Source organism: Eulemur rufifrons, chromosome 15 (genome assembly GCF_041146395.1).
Source record: "Eulemur rufifrons isolate Redbay chromosome 15, OSU_ERuf_1, whole genome shotgun sequence".
Classification (NCBI taxonomy): Eukaryota; Metazoa; Chordata; class Mammalia; order Primates; family Lemuridae; genus Eulemur; species Eulemur rufifrons.
This window is the reverse complement of record NC_090997.1, coordinates 107,274,750-107,288,555: the sequence shown is the minus strand read 5'-3', so window position 1 is coordinate 107,288,555 and position 13,806 is coordinate 107,274,750. Positions and strand designations below refer to the sequence as shown.

General features: G+C 50.1%; 1 protein-coding gene across 1 annotated transcript in view; it reads left to right on the top strand.

The window, feature by feature from the left end:
- Positions 1 to 13,806, top strand: part of RPS6KA2 (ribosomal protein S6 kinase A2) — a 291,657-nt gene that overhangs the window by 64,447 nt on the left and 213,404 nt on the right. The window contains exon 3 of the mRNA XM_069487777.1: positions 1,318 to 1,368. Within this exon, the coding sequence (XP_069343878.1) occupies positions 1,318 to 1,368 (51 nt within the window). The remainder of the gene's footprint in view (positions 1 to 1,317; positions 1,369 to 13,806) is intronic.

The following is a 13,806-nucleotide window of genomic DNA, read 5'->3' as shown; positions in this document are numbered from 1 at the left end:
ATAATTACCATCTAGTTGGGGATATGAAACAAGGACAAAGAAACACTCAGAGCAGTGATTGTCAACCTTGACTGCACGTAGAATGACCTAGAAAACACTACCAGTGCTGACGTACCAGGATTCTGGCCCCAGAGGTTCAGTTTATCTGGGCTGGGAATTTGTGAAGCTCCCACGTGTTTCCAATGAGCACCTAGATTGTCCCAGGCCCAGACCCTGGAGAATGTCCAGGAAGCAAAGACAGTGCAGATGACCCACAGCTGGTGCGTCGTGAGGGGGGACGGGTGGTATGGGGGGGCCGTGGGGAGACGGCGGTGTAGGGGGCTGGGAATACCCTATGGGGCAGCTTCTCTCGTGGTGGAGCCTCTGGGCCCCTCTGACGCGCTGGGAGGGGCAGGCCCACAGCTGCGTGACACTGTCTGGGGACAGCAGCCTTCTCCTTTCATGTGGGGGCAATTCTGACCCTCCTCCTTCTGTTGATGTTTGGACCATGATTATTAGTAGGGGCAAAGGAGATCGACTTGCATTTTGGCCTCTTTCTTCAGCTTATATTTAGGGCCTACAAGCCAAGGGACAGAGGACAGAAAAGAAACATGGCAGGAGGAAAGATCACGGATGAAACAGAAAATGAAAACTTGGCCCTGCAATATCACGTGTGCAACACTTGGGATAAGGATATTCATTTCTGTTCTCAAAGATGCTAAAACCATGCTGCTGGATAAAATCTCCAGGCTTTCTCCAAACCATTCTAGCCAAAAAGAGGCTTGGGAAGGAGAAAGGAAAGCCGGACATATGTGTTTCTGGGTCCCAAACCCTGTGACTCAGCATGATTGTAATTTTAAGTACACACGTATTAGCATAGAGCAGATTAAAACTAAATCTACAGATTAAAAACCTGGAGTGAGTGTCTTCCATAGGATGGAGAGTTGAGAAGTTGCCTTGAAACGCCTGCCTGGCTCCGGCAGCCATGAGTGCAGCGCGATGGTTAAAGATTGTTCCGGTGGTGCTGAAACAAGAGACTTTTTTTTTTCGGTTGAGTTTTGAGGTTGCTGATGGGCACATCATCACTTCCTTTGGCTGAATTCTAAAGTTGCACAAAAGTCACAAGTTCTCTTCTTTAGGTTTTCACTAAAGGGCTTCCTGAAAGCTAGAGAAACTCTTCCAATTATTTAGAATCATGTGGAGGTTAATGTTTAGAAACAAAAAGTTCACAGGCTTGGTCAGTATGGTTGCATTAGGATGTCCTGGCTAACGCAGTTGCTCACTGTCAATGTGCCCTGGGACCTAAACGGATTCTTTCTGCACTTTCTATTTTAACAGGGCCAAGCTGACAGGACCTCGCCGGAGACAAAGGCAGCTGCGTCAGCAGAGGTAAGGAGCCTTCCTGCGGCTTTATTTTCCTCCATGCTCTTGTGAGTAACATTTTTTTTTAAAAAACAAAAAACGTTAAACGTGAAGTCTGTTTCATTCTCTTGGGCTGTTTCGCACTGCCCAGAGTCCAGCAAAGCAGGCTGCAATGTGCTTTTAGAAGAGAGGGATGCTGCACAGTAAAGTGTGAATGTTTCGACCTTCTGTGTGAAACCGCGAGCTGGGCTGTGCAGTCTTGCCTCCGCACAGCAGGGGTCTGCGTTGCCCGGGGAACCGGGAGTGCTGTGCATGGCCATTGTCAGTTTTATTCCGAATCTGTGGGTGGTTTTATATGCAACATTCCTTTTAAAACCCTATTTTGTGCCTTCAAAGTCAGCTGGGATTGCAGGCGGCGAAAGAGACATTACACCTGGACAAGCCCGGGCCGTGGAGGCTGCGTGGCGCCGGCTGCCCACGGGCTTTGCGGGTTGGTGGTGACCGGCTGTCAGACCTTAGGATGTGTGCGGTTCACGTGCTCAGTGGCAGCTTTTCTAGGAATTAGGCCTAAGATGGACACTTTCAGATCAAGGTAGATTTCGCATCATATTTCACGCAGCTGTCTGGTTTTAATATCATTATAAATAAGAAAACTTGTAAGGTAGTTTAATGGCAGTTTTTAACTCTCTCGGGCCCGGCAATACACGTGTGTAATAATGTCACGTGTAACAGTGATGCCGCGGGACCTGTCACCGTCAGCAGTCAGCAGTCAGGGCAGGCACGATGGGCCTGTTGCTGGCCTGGGGGTGGAGGGTCAAACAGGTCGTTTGGAACTTGCTTTCTGGTTAGGCGCATGTTAACTTACGTTGATGCGTTAGTTCATATCATCAAAAATACTCCTGATTTCCTGGTAGCTTTCTTGAGTTCTGCCCCGGGGCCTTGCCAAGGCAGTGGCTGTGCCAGGACCTGCCGGGGGGTGGGGGCCCTGCGCAAGGGCGTGGCAGCCGCGGTGCACCGCTCTGGGGGCTGCAAGTCCCGAGGGATGCAAGTCCCAGCCAGTCTTAGGCCGCTCCACGCCCTGCGGGAAGGGTCCCTGAATCCCACTGTGTTACTTTCTACGTATTTGTGGTGCTCATGTCTGGGTCTGAACACGTTTCTGTTTTTTGTTTCCTAAGAGCTAGAAGGAACATATTTTTACGCACAGTTTAACACAAAGAATTGGTTGACTAAGAGATTCTTGATACTATTACCTTGCACAAATTGAATTTGCTTATCACACAGACGAATTATGTCAGTAGAATCATGTCATTAATGAAAACTGATGGGTGGCCACAGAAAGTCTCCAGGTAGTTCTAATTGTTTTAGCTAAGCAGCTAGACAAATGCCTGGATACTATTTTGAATTGCCTCCTTATTTAAATAAACTCAAAACACAAGCAAATACTATGGTGGGAGGAATATGACTTTTTACTCTTTTCTTCTAATCTTTTTTTCAGTCTAGTTTATAACCTGTTCCACAAAGAAACAGTTGATGATTCTTAGCAAAACGTCATTTGGCTTCATATGCACTTATGAGGAACTGTGCTTCTTGGAAAATCCAAAGTTGTGTTATTATCATCTGTATCTTCACGGTCCAGATTTAGCTTGGCCACACCAAACAAGCATGGAGAGTTTCCCTGTGGAGTGTGTTTCTCGTTCTTGGTCACGGGAATGAACACAGGCCCGTGGAACACGCCTGGGCTTGGGGACGTGCACCCTGAGCTCGGCACGGTGGGCCGGCGTGGGCAACCTCGGGAGCCGTGCCTTCAGAGGTGGGCGCCAGTCCCACACAGTGGAGTCCATAGCGTTTCCATGGGTGGAAGTGCAAAGCCGTTCCTGTGGGGACACTGTTTCCCATCCCACCCGGGCCAAGGCGTGGGGCGCCCGGAGCGGGTGGCCCCAGCGCTCTGTGTGGCACGGCCAGCGTGGCCCCCTCTGCTCCCCGTCGCCCGGAGTGGGTTAAACGCCTGGCCGTGTTTCTCAGAGTCACTTTGGGTACGATAGGAAGGAGTCCCTTATGCTCAGAATTGAAAAAACACAAATCAGAGCTCACACGGCACGACCAGGGAGCACCCAGGAAAGTATGCAAGGGTGGTAAGCTAGCAGCGTTTGCATGTTAAGACTTAAGCTTTCCCTCTGCTAGTTACTCTCTTCTCTCTCTCCCCAACCCCAACCCCCGCTCCACATGTAAAAATTTATTTTAGAGACGGAGTCTTGCTGTGTCGCCCAGGCTGGACTTGAACTCCTGGGCTCAAGCAATCTTCCCGCCTCAGCCTCCCAAGTAGCCGGGACGACAGGCATGTGGGACACCACGCTTGGCTTCTCCATATATGCTTTGAATGAGACTCTGCAGAAGTCTGTGTCAAGCAGATTGTCAGACCGAGTTAGTGGGTTGCAGGGTCTCCTGTTGAAAACCCTAACCCAGGTGTAACCGCGGGGCATGGGCAGGTGCCGCTGCACCTTTGACAAGAAATGTAAGATATTTCACCAGGACAGTCACAGAAGCTGCCAATCTGGCAATAATTGGTGTCTTTTATGTGTTTTACCTAATAAAACCTACAAAGTGTCTCCAGTTTAACAGTTAGTTGAATTTCCTCTTTCTCTACCGTGATTCACTCTTTACCTATTTGATTTTACAAGAAGAAATTTTAGAAAAGAGATGAGAGAGGTGACAATTCCCAGTGGGGGAGGTCCCTTTTTGTCCATGTCCCCAAGCCCAACCAGAGCAGGAGGGCAGCTTATGTAGAGCCACCTTCGCCCGATATCCTCTTTTGGTTTCTCCCTCTTTTCTCTCTTTTCTTTCTGTTTTGGAATGAACATGCGTGTCCTGTTTTACAGAGTTGCATTTTGCAGCACTCTTGATTTGGTGGAACTTTAATGAAATTGTGTCCTCGTATTCCCTGCTATGTGAAGCAAGCAGCGGTTATTACGGTGTCGTAGTGGAGGCCAGAGTGGCGCAGTTACACACGGAGAGACAAAGGCGGCCCGTGCAGTCCCTAGACCAATAAGGACAAAGACCCCAAAGCTTGTGCCCAAACGTGAGAACAAATGCTGTGTCTGACTTCGCTGGACACACACACCAGTGGTGGCCGCCTGCCTGACACCAGGGCGTGTGTGTGTGTGTGTGTGTGTGTGTGTTTAGTGGTGTTGTTTGTAATTCTTAATGATTTGTGAAACAATGTGTTCTTTCGTCACATACCTTGATGTGCAAATAAAATAACGAGCTGACCTCAACTCAGTCCTTTGAAAAGCATGTCGGAGAGTTGCGATGCCGCCGCTAAGCCGGCACATACCGGACACGCAGCAGCACCGCTTGGACACCAGCCCCCTCCAGCCTCACCTGGGGCTCGCTGCACACGCAGACCCAGCCTGCAGGACCCTGAGGGACAGCGGTGGCCTCCAGCTGCATCACAACATTAACTTTTGAATAGAATCCTGAGCCTGGGACATGAGCTGGGCTCTCTCTGTTCCACCGCCTTCTAACAGTGCTTTCATCTCTTCCCCCCAACCCGCCCTGGACCAAATTGATCCTGAGCCTTCTTAATCTTGGCTATAAGGCTGGTTTTTCTGTTTTTCTTTGTCTTTTTTTATCAAGTCATTCCTTGCCTCTGCCTGGAGTCCTGAGGCGCCTGAGAGGGTAGTCACAGATGTGCTTTGCTTTTTCATGGAGTTGATCACGTGGAGGTGATAGATTGTGTTAAAACTGGGTGGAGCATCCGGAATAAAATAGAAACGTCTGGTTTTCAGTCTGTTTTCAGACATAAAAATTCTGCTGTGGAGCTGGCTATTTGTGGAGAATCGCTGAGCTGTCCCTCTTTGCTGGGGCGGCTCCCAGCCGGGGGTTCCTCATTCACGCACCCCAGCGACCTAGTGCCGACTTCTGGGCGCAGCCAGGATTTCAGACGGGGGCACACGAGTTCCTGGTTCCTGGACGTGTGAGCACAGGTGGGGCAGGACGGGAACGTCAGGGCCACGGGGCACAAAGGTGGGTGCAGGCCTCCACGGGCAGGTGGGGGACTGGGGGCAGCACAGGGGGACCTGCAACTGAAAAGGAGCGTGTCACAGCCTCTGTGCTTCTGTGCATTTCGTCCCTGAATGTCACTGCAGGGACAAACACGGGCCATTCCTGCACTTCCTGGGGTCACGGGGTGGTCTCTCGAGATCTGTGTCTAGCGCCGCGGCAGAAACTAGCGACGTCGTCAGAGCTGGAAATGGAGCTAGGAAAATCCTTCCTTTCCATCCTACCTATAAATTTTCTTTTGGGATAATGGAGAAAAACCAAATATTAACTTTAGGAAAATAGATAGATCCTATAGGTCTCGGGAAGGTCACGTCTGGCGAAAGGGCAGAATAAATCAGATGTAAGCTCTGAGTCTTTGAAAGTGCTTTGTTTTTCTTTCTTGCATGTTTATACACACATATATAAACGCATCCACATGTGCAAGCATATTATATAATGTGTATATACATAAAGTCCATATTATATAAATATATCATGTGTTTATACAGGTATCGATATAGATATCGGTGTATTTGTTGCTTTGTCTCCAAGTTCTTTTTGCAAGCAGTTTTTCTTGTTATTAGAAGTTGCCCGTCCGTGGTCAAGGGTTCCCTTCCATCTCGTTTTTCGAGGAGCAGCAGCACTCGGTCCCCCGTGCCTGGGGACGCTCGAGGCCCACAGTCTTGCACGGTGGGTCCTGTGGCCAACTGCACCTGAGCCCGAGCTCCTCCCGTCATGGGCTGGCCCAGCCGGGCCCACCTGGCCTTCGGGCATTGCCACCCACCCCTCCCCAGTCCCACGCCCTCTTTGTGTCATTGTGATCTAATTTTGTGCTTTCCATTCCACCAACATTGCTGCTGTAAGGAGAAGAAAATGGGCCCCGAGCTGTTAGATCCAACACATGATTTTCCAGCACAACCTCAACTGGCTTGATCCACCCGTACAATCGTTGCGCGGCCGCTCTCCTTTGGGAACAGCCCCCTCCCTCCGTTGTGGTGGGGTCAGACCCTCCAGGCTTCCTCCTACCTTACGGCCCCCTCCTCACATGCCTCCTGGAGTCCTTCCCTTCCGCCCCTCGATGAAATGCCCCGACCTGAAATGTCCCTGGACGGCAGGATGCCATCTGCCGGCTCTCCCGTGCTCTGAGTGGGTGCCCGGCCTGGGTGTCCCCGGAACCTCGGCATTACTGACGCCCCCTCTTCCCGGGAGCGGGGTCCTGGGCTCACGGGCAGCTGTCCTCCAAGTCGGGGGCGATCCACGCACTGCACGTGGCGTTGAGACACTGGGAGCAGGCCGGGCATTCCCCACCTGCACACCTGGAAATGCCCTCCCCGTTTAGACCTGTCTAAATGCTGCCCATCGTGTCCAGCTGAGCAACAAGGAGCCTGAAAGAAGTTGCTTTGCAGCAGTTCATGGAAAGTATCGTGGCCGTGCGATACAATTCAGTGTCTGGTGGCAGACGTGTAGCCAAATCCTGCAGTCGTGAATCTGAAGAAAATCCTTCAAGGGATTGCTCCGGAGGGGCTGTGTCCCGGAGCGCAAGGACGTTTACAGCTCCCGCTCTGTTGTTGGCTGTTTAAAGCCAGTGACCATTTGGGGGCCTTTGGGACGTGCTTTACAGCACCAGACTGACAGAGGCCATCACCACTCCTTCCGTCCGTGCCTCTGATGTGTGACACGCCTGTCCCATGCTCTCACACGGACACGGAGGACACAAACAGACGGACGCCTCTGACCTTCTTAAGTGTCTGTTCCAGGGCCGTCTCCCCGGTGCCGTCCAGGGTCCTCACTCGCCGGCTCTGCTTTCCGTCACTTCAGCAAATCCCTGCATGATGCTGACTGCGCTCCTGTCGCTGCTCCGACACCTGCACGCGTCCACTCACTTGGCCCCGTGACGGGGTCACTCGTGGTCAGCACTCCCCTGGTGCAGGTCACGCAGCCCAGAGGCGGAGCTTGGATTTGACCCGAGCAGTCTGGCTTGCGCGTCTCGGCCCCTAGCTAGGATGCCACGGCATGGACATTTGCTTAAATTGAAGATAATTTTTTTCTTGCAATTTATTTTGTGGAAATAAATAACATTTTTACATTTGCTTTGTATCACCCTTTGATGACTCAAAAAGAATTTCAAATTACTCTTAGTCTTGCTTTTTCCATGCAAAGGAAATGACATCTAATAGGATTCAGCTAAGCCCAGAAATCAGAAAGCGTAAGATAAGGAACGCGGTTCCTCCTCCGATCCTGAGGTTACTGTGGGGACTTCTGAGTTAGCGGGTCCCAAATGTTTCCTTAAATATGAGACTCCCTGTTTAAAATGATGATAAATCACAGATCCCATATCAGAGTAGTTATATTCTTATTATCTATGCAATCCATGCATTGAGGAAAGTCAGATGAAGACATCAATGCCTTCTAAACAAAACTGAATTGTATTCATCATGGCAGAATTCATATTTGAGCTAATGTCCCACGTACGTGTGAAACAGTGTTTGTTCCGCCTGTAGAAGGTGACCCGTGTGCCTGTGTTTCCACCAGTATTTTGCAACAGCCTCAGTACCCACAGGGCTGCAACCCAGAGCTCAGGTGTAAGACCCAGGTCATGGCTGTCTCCTTTTCCTTGTTTGCCCTGGGAGTCAGGGCAGGAGGGGAGACGGTCTCATGGGAGCCGTGGGCTGCAGAGCAGCCGCTCCTCCGTGGACAGGGAGCGAGCGGGACTTTCCCTGAGGCTGAGCAGGTTTCCCAGGGGCTGGCACTTGGGGAGGACTGTGACCCCGACACCTGCTTACAGCTGCCAGGTGCAATCCTGAGTAAGAGGCTGTCTCCGCACGGATGCTTTCGCTTAAACGTATGTCTTTACAGAGACCACGTGCCGACACTACTCGGGGTGCTGGGGGGAAGCTAGGGTGTCATGTTCTCTCCTCCCTTTCATACGCACACATATATGCGCACAAATGCATGCGTGTACACACAAACGCACGCACGTATGCACACCTATTGCCCTGAAGGTGCTAAAGACGCAGCCAACATGGTAAACGGTAACAAGCGACGATCGTGAGTTCTGCGTCTGAGGGCAGCTGTGGTAGAGTTCGGGGCCAGGGGAGGCCGAGGGCGGGGAAGGTGCCGCAGCGCAGCTCTCCTGCCCGTTTGCGGGGCGTCCTCTTTAGGCCTCAGTTTCCTTTCTGTGGACGGGATAACACCCAAAGTTTCTGCCCCTTGTCTTGGTCCGGAGGAGACAGGCTGTGCTTCCATGGTTCCTGAGAAGCACAAACACCAGGGCCTGCTTCTCACACCTGTCTGCGAGGTTCCTCCCCCGAGGCCGCCGTGCCGGGCTCTCCTTGGCCACCCCCTCGGAGGTCTGGGGGCTGCAGCTCTGCCATCCGGTTTCTTGGTTCCCATGATGAGTCTGGGGGTGCCAGAGGGTAACCCGCACCCTCTACACTGCCTCGGACAGGAGGTGACATCACCCCATTCCCATCCCCCAGGGAGGACACAGAGTGTGTACACCCCCCCCCCCGCCCCCGGCCTGGGGCCGGGGAAGAGTAGAGGGACACATTCGTGCTGTGTTGTCCTTGACACAGGGCTGATGTTGTGGGTGTGATTCTATGTGGGTCCAAAGACTCGGAGGTGAAACACGAGGTTTTTCCGAGGAAGATACAAAATAACACTTCAAGGTTGAGATTAAGATGGTCTAAAGGAAACATGAAACAGATGCTTTTGTTGTGGCGGCGGTTGTCCTTGGGCCTCATAGTGGGAGCGTTTTAGTTCTGTTGCTGCAGGAGGAATGCCCTGTGACAATAATAGCAATTCCTTTAAAGCTGTGGCCAATAAACAGTGATAGCTGTTGTTTCAAAATAATTTCTTTAAAAATATATTTGGAGGATGAGTAAGCCAAGACTGTTATGACAATTTCCCATGGCATAAACTAAAAGGCAGTTTCTTGCCAGAGTCACCATGACAACATGCGGTCCACAAACTTACGTCCACCTGCAATTAACTTCCATTAAAAACGAAAGGTTTCTATTGCAAGCCCACTAGACCTCACGTCTCGCCAGAGACCAAAGCCTGGTCTGTTTTGCTAATGCACTTTCAAAAGTACCAAGTGCTGGATAATTGCCTTTCAATTCTTATGGAAGCTTGAATTGAATTGCATTTAGGTAACTCCAAGTACAGTTACTAAGGGCCTAAGGATTTTAGGTGCGGGTTATTCAGAGCCTCCACTTCTCTGTCTCTCCCGTTGGTTCTCTTTTTCTCTTTCACCACCTTGGTACTCATGCCCACTCCATCGGACTGGAAACAGGGAGGAGAGCTGCCAGAGGGCAGGCTACTTCCAGTGATTCCAGCAAAATGCGTGGTGCAGGAAAGATGAACATTTGTGGCCGAGTCATTTTTGAGCTTTCCCTTGGCTTGTGTTAATCTAACCTGAGCTAGTTCCCTGTTCCCAGGCCCGACAGAATAGATCTCGAAGTCTTCGCAATCTACATCCAGACATGGAGGGTGCAATTGTCGCATGACCCTAATGTTCAGCTCAGAGCTTTGGTGAGTTTATCTTTGATGTTGTTGAGTTGCTTCGTTTAAGTCTTGGGATTTTTTTCCTGTTGAGTAGTAGACCAGATAGATATTCCCTTAGAAGTAGATGTTTAAACAATTTCTTAAGGAGCCTTTAATTTTATCCTGTGTGCAAAATAAGCTCAGAAAATATTTATGCACCAAAATAAACCCACTTTCCTCTCTCCAAATAGCCATTCCCCGGGTGACGCTGATCTTGGCTAAGCTTGAACATTTCCCCACATGAGATAAGCATCTTTTCCAAGTGGTTGAATAGGTTACAGATACTAAAACTAAGCTTTCCATTTTTATTCCTGTGTGCTTGAAACAATACCAGAGCTTCGAACACTACCCACCACTCCCCCAACAAAAGTCCAGTAAAAAATTCTGTTTAAGTCTCAATCAAGCCTGGATACTATATATAAAACTTTAAAACAAAATGTTCTTGAAGGACCACGAGAGTCAGGTTTTAAGGAAAATATTTTATGTTGTCCTCCTTCAACACTCGGAAATGCCAGGCCACAGGGCTCTCTCCACAGCACTGTCACCAGCTGTGCCTTGGCCACGGGAGAGGGCGGTGCTGGTGTAGTCACGTGTGCAGAGGCACAGAGACCTTGCTCGCGTGGGGGGTGTAAGATGCCACCAGTGCGCTCCCTGGAAAGACTGCTTGTTTCTGCGAAAGACTGCACGGATATTTTAAGATCCAGAACCTTTCAAAGGGTGAAATGTGGATTAATTTTAGGGAAAAGAAACAGAACTAGGATTGATTTTAAGCTCTTGATAAATTGACAAAGGATGAAACGCACAGGGATTGCTGAGATACCCATAAAATAACGCCTAAGGAATCTGGTGAGAGTAGGAAGACTCCCATCTGTAAATCTTCCTGGATACTGTTTTGTGCCAGCTCTCAGGAGCAAACATAATTGAGAAATTTTTGAAAACAGAGACATTTTTTCTTGTTGCAGTAACTTGGCCCATGAACAGCCACACTCTATTCTCAAAGTGACAGCTCAGAAGTGTGATCATTCTGCTTAGAATGTAATAGTTGCCAATGGCTCTGGAATATAAAAAATTGCATATATGATGGCAGATGTATGACATATGCTTTTAAAAATTCTCTATTATGGGTTCTTAATAAAGTTCCTATAATGGAAAGTATGATCACTAAAAATTATACATTAGAATGCCCTCTGAAGGGCCAGCCTGGGGTCTCTTATGTTGCTTATCTGAAATATGCACATCTGAGTACACACACACATACACACACACACACACACACACACAATGTTCATATGGACAAATGCGCTTTAATCAGTTCCGCCATTCAAGGAAAGGAACATGCGGTATGTGTCCTCCAGAAGCAATGGAATGAATAGAAAGTTGTTTTGGTAGAACAAATTTCCTGAAATAGCAACCACTTGAGAAAGGACAATTGCACCTCGACTATTCTCGTTTGATTGGAAAAGAAGTATCCTTTGTCTGCACGTCCTGGGGTAAGGAAGAGGCGGGCAGGGCCCTCACTCTCACGACCGTGCTGCCCTAAGCCAAGGTAATTTCTGCCTGTCTCGGTCCTGAATGTCCTTTTGCTTTGATTCCTTTTGTTCCCTCCCTATTTTTATACCGATTCATGTCCACACCTTCAGCCCTTGTCATGACCTCTGATATCCGTCACCTCAAAGCCGACTGTCGGTGGGTAGACTTTTCACATCGCATCTTCAGCTCTTCAGAGGAGAAGCCTATTCATGTATTAACAAGACGCTAATCAATAAGTCAGCTCTTGCCCGGGTCCTCGGTCTGACCTCACCTGCACCTGAACTTGACGGTTGCTACCCGCGTGGACACTGGCGTGCTCTGGCTGCACCGAGGCGAAGCTGGACGCCAAGAAAGGGGCTGACTGTTCTGGAGGAGACACGGGAACCCAGTTTTGACAAGGAAGGCAAAGCAAATGTTTATATTAGCCAGATAGGACATGCTCCAAGTTAGCCCGGGGGAGGCTGGAGGGAGCGTGTGCGGGTGTGAGTGTCTGCGGCAGAGGCAGCATTTGCGGGTGTGATGCGATGGATAAAGCCGTCCTTGTGTAGCTGGCATGCACTAGTCAACCCAGGGCCACCAAAACCATAGGCAACGCCTTTTGTTTACCTCCCTTCTACTGATGGCTCCTTCTTTCAGTTTAGATGCCACAGATAAGAAGGAGGGAGGGGTTTTCCCTGTGCCGCTAAGGCAGGTTGCCAGCCTGGCTGTGGACAGGTGGACAGGTGGACAGGCGTGCAGTGAGGAGGGTCACAGGGCTCGCCACTCAGAGTGTCTTTGACAGTTTTTAACATTTGGCTAGTTCCACGTGCAGCTCCAGCTCTGACAGAGCCTGCCAGATGTTCCGTGGAGGCTGTCAGGATTCAGAGCGTGAGTAACTCGGCATTTGCAACAGCAGAAATGGCCAGCCCAGGCTGGTTTCCCTGTGTCTCACCCCGCTGCCTCTCTGGCTTTGCAAAGCCGGGGTTTTGTTGGCAGCCAGAGCTCTTTCACCTCACAGCTGCCCTCGGGGTGGGGGCTCCTTTGATTGGAGATCTGCAGGGTGGGAAGGGGGGCGAGGGAGGGGAGGGGAAGGGAGGGGAGGCGAGGGAGCTGCTGCCTGGTGACGCGCCGGGCACAGTGGCCAGGGAGGTGGTAAGAGGAGCAGTGGCCGCCGTGGCGGAATGGCTGGACCGCCGGGGGAGCCCGGTGCCCCGGCCCTGGAGCGGGAAGCATGATCAGGCTGCCACGCAGGAAACTGCAGAAACTGTTTCTCAGGAAGGTAAGGGAGAGCGCGCTGGCGTCGGGGCCCCGGGAAAGTTTGGCAGTCTCTACGCAGGCTGGGAGACCACAGTGACAGCTGAGCAGGGGGGGCAAGTCTGCAGGCTGCTCCCGAGGGCCATGCAGACGAGATTTCTCAGCTCGCTATCCCAGGTCAGGCTCGCCAGGAGCAGGTCAGCCTGTCGGACTGAAGTGCCTGGTTCTTAGATTTGCCCTGTGCTGGCGGGTTTTGCTTTGGGTTAGAACCCAGTGAACTTACTGTTGCTGTTCCCAAGTGTGTTTTCATAACCGAAGGGAAGGGTGTCAGTCGTTTTTCTGAAATTTTAGAACCAAAGGGAAGAACAGGTGACAAAGTGGATGTTTATTTAAACGGTTACTAAAAGGTGAAGGTGAAGAGAATCAGCTAACTGAGACCCAGCAGTTTGCCCTGAAAAACTTCCTTATTGTGGTAAAATATACATAACCTAAAATTACCATTTTTACCACTGTCGGTGTACCGTGCGGTGGCATCAAGTACATTCGCATTGTTGTGCAGCCGCCACCCGCCCCTGCGGGGACGTCTCCGTCACCCCAGACTGGCACCCTGAGCCACAGCCCCCCGCGGCCCCCTCCCTGCGCCGCCCGTTTCCAGGTGGCCTCCCCGCCCAGCACCCGTGCGCAGCAGGTGCGGCAGGCGCGGCCAGCCCGGGTCCCGCCGAGGAGCTCCACGACCTGCTGAGAAATTGCTTTTTGTTACATCTTGCATAACTGGCTTTAAAAAGGAAAAATTTGAAATACAGGGTTTTAAAAACCACTGACCTACCAGTGGGCATATTATTTATGAGTCTTTACATTTTTTGAAGAAAATCTGTGATTTTCCAACTATGTGTACCTATCTTTAATATGCAAAACATGTTCTGATTTTCTTGTTTTGTACATATCTGTAAGTGTGTATATGTGTGTCTATGCCGTGTTCTATGCAGATTTGTGGGCAATAAATATTCTTAGATCTGTGGATCTTTATATATGAAAATATAATCTTAAGGTAAATGTATATTAATTTTCACTCTAAAATTACTTATAAAATAATATTTGTAATGATTTTATAAGGTGAAT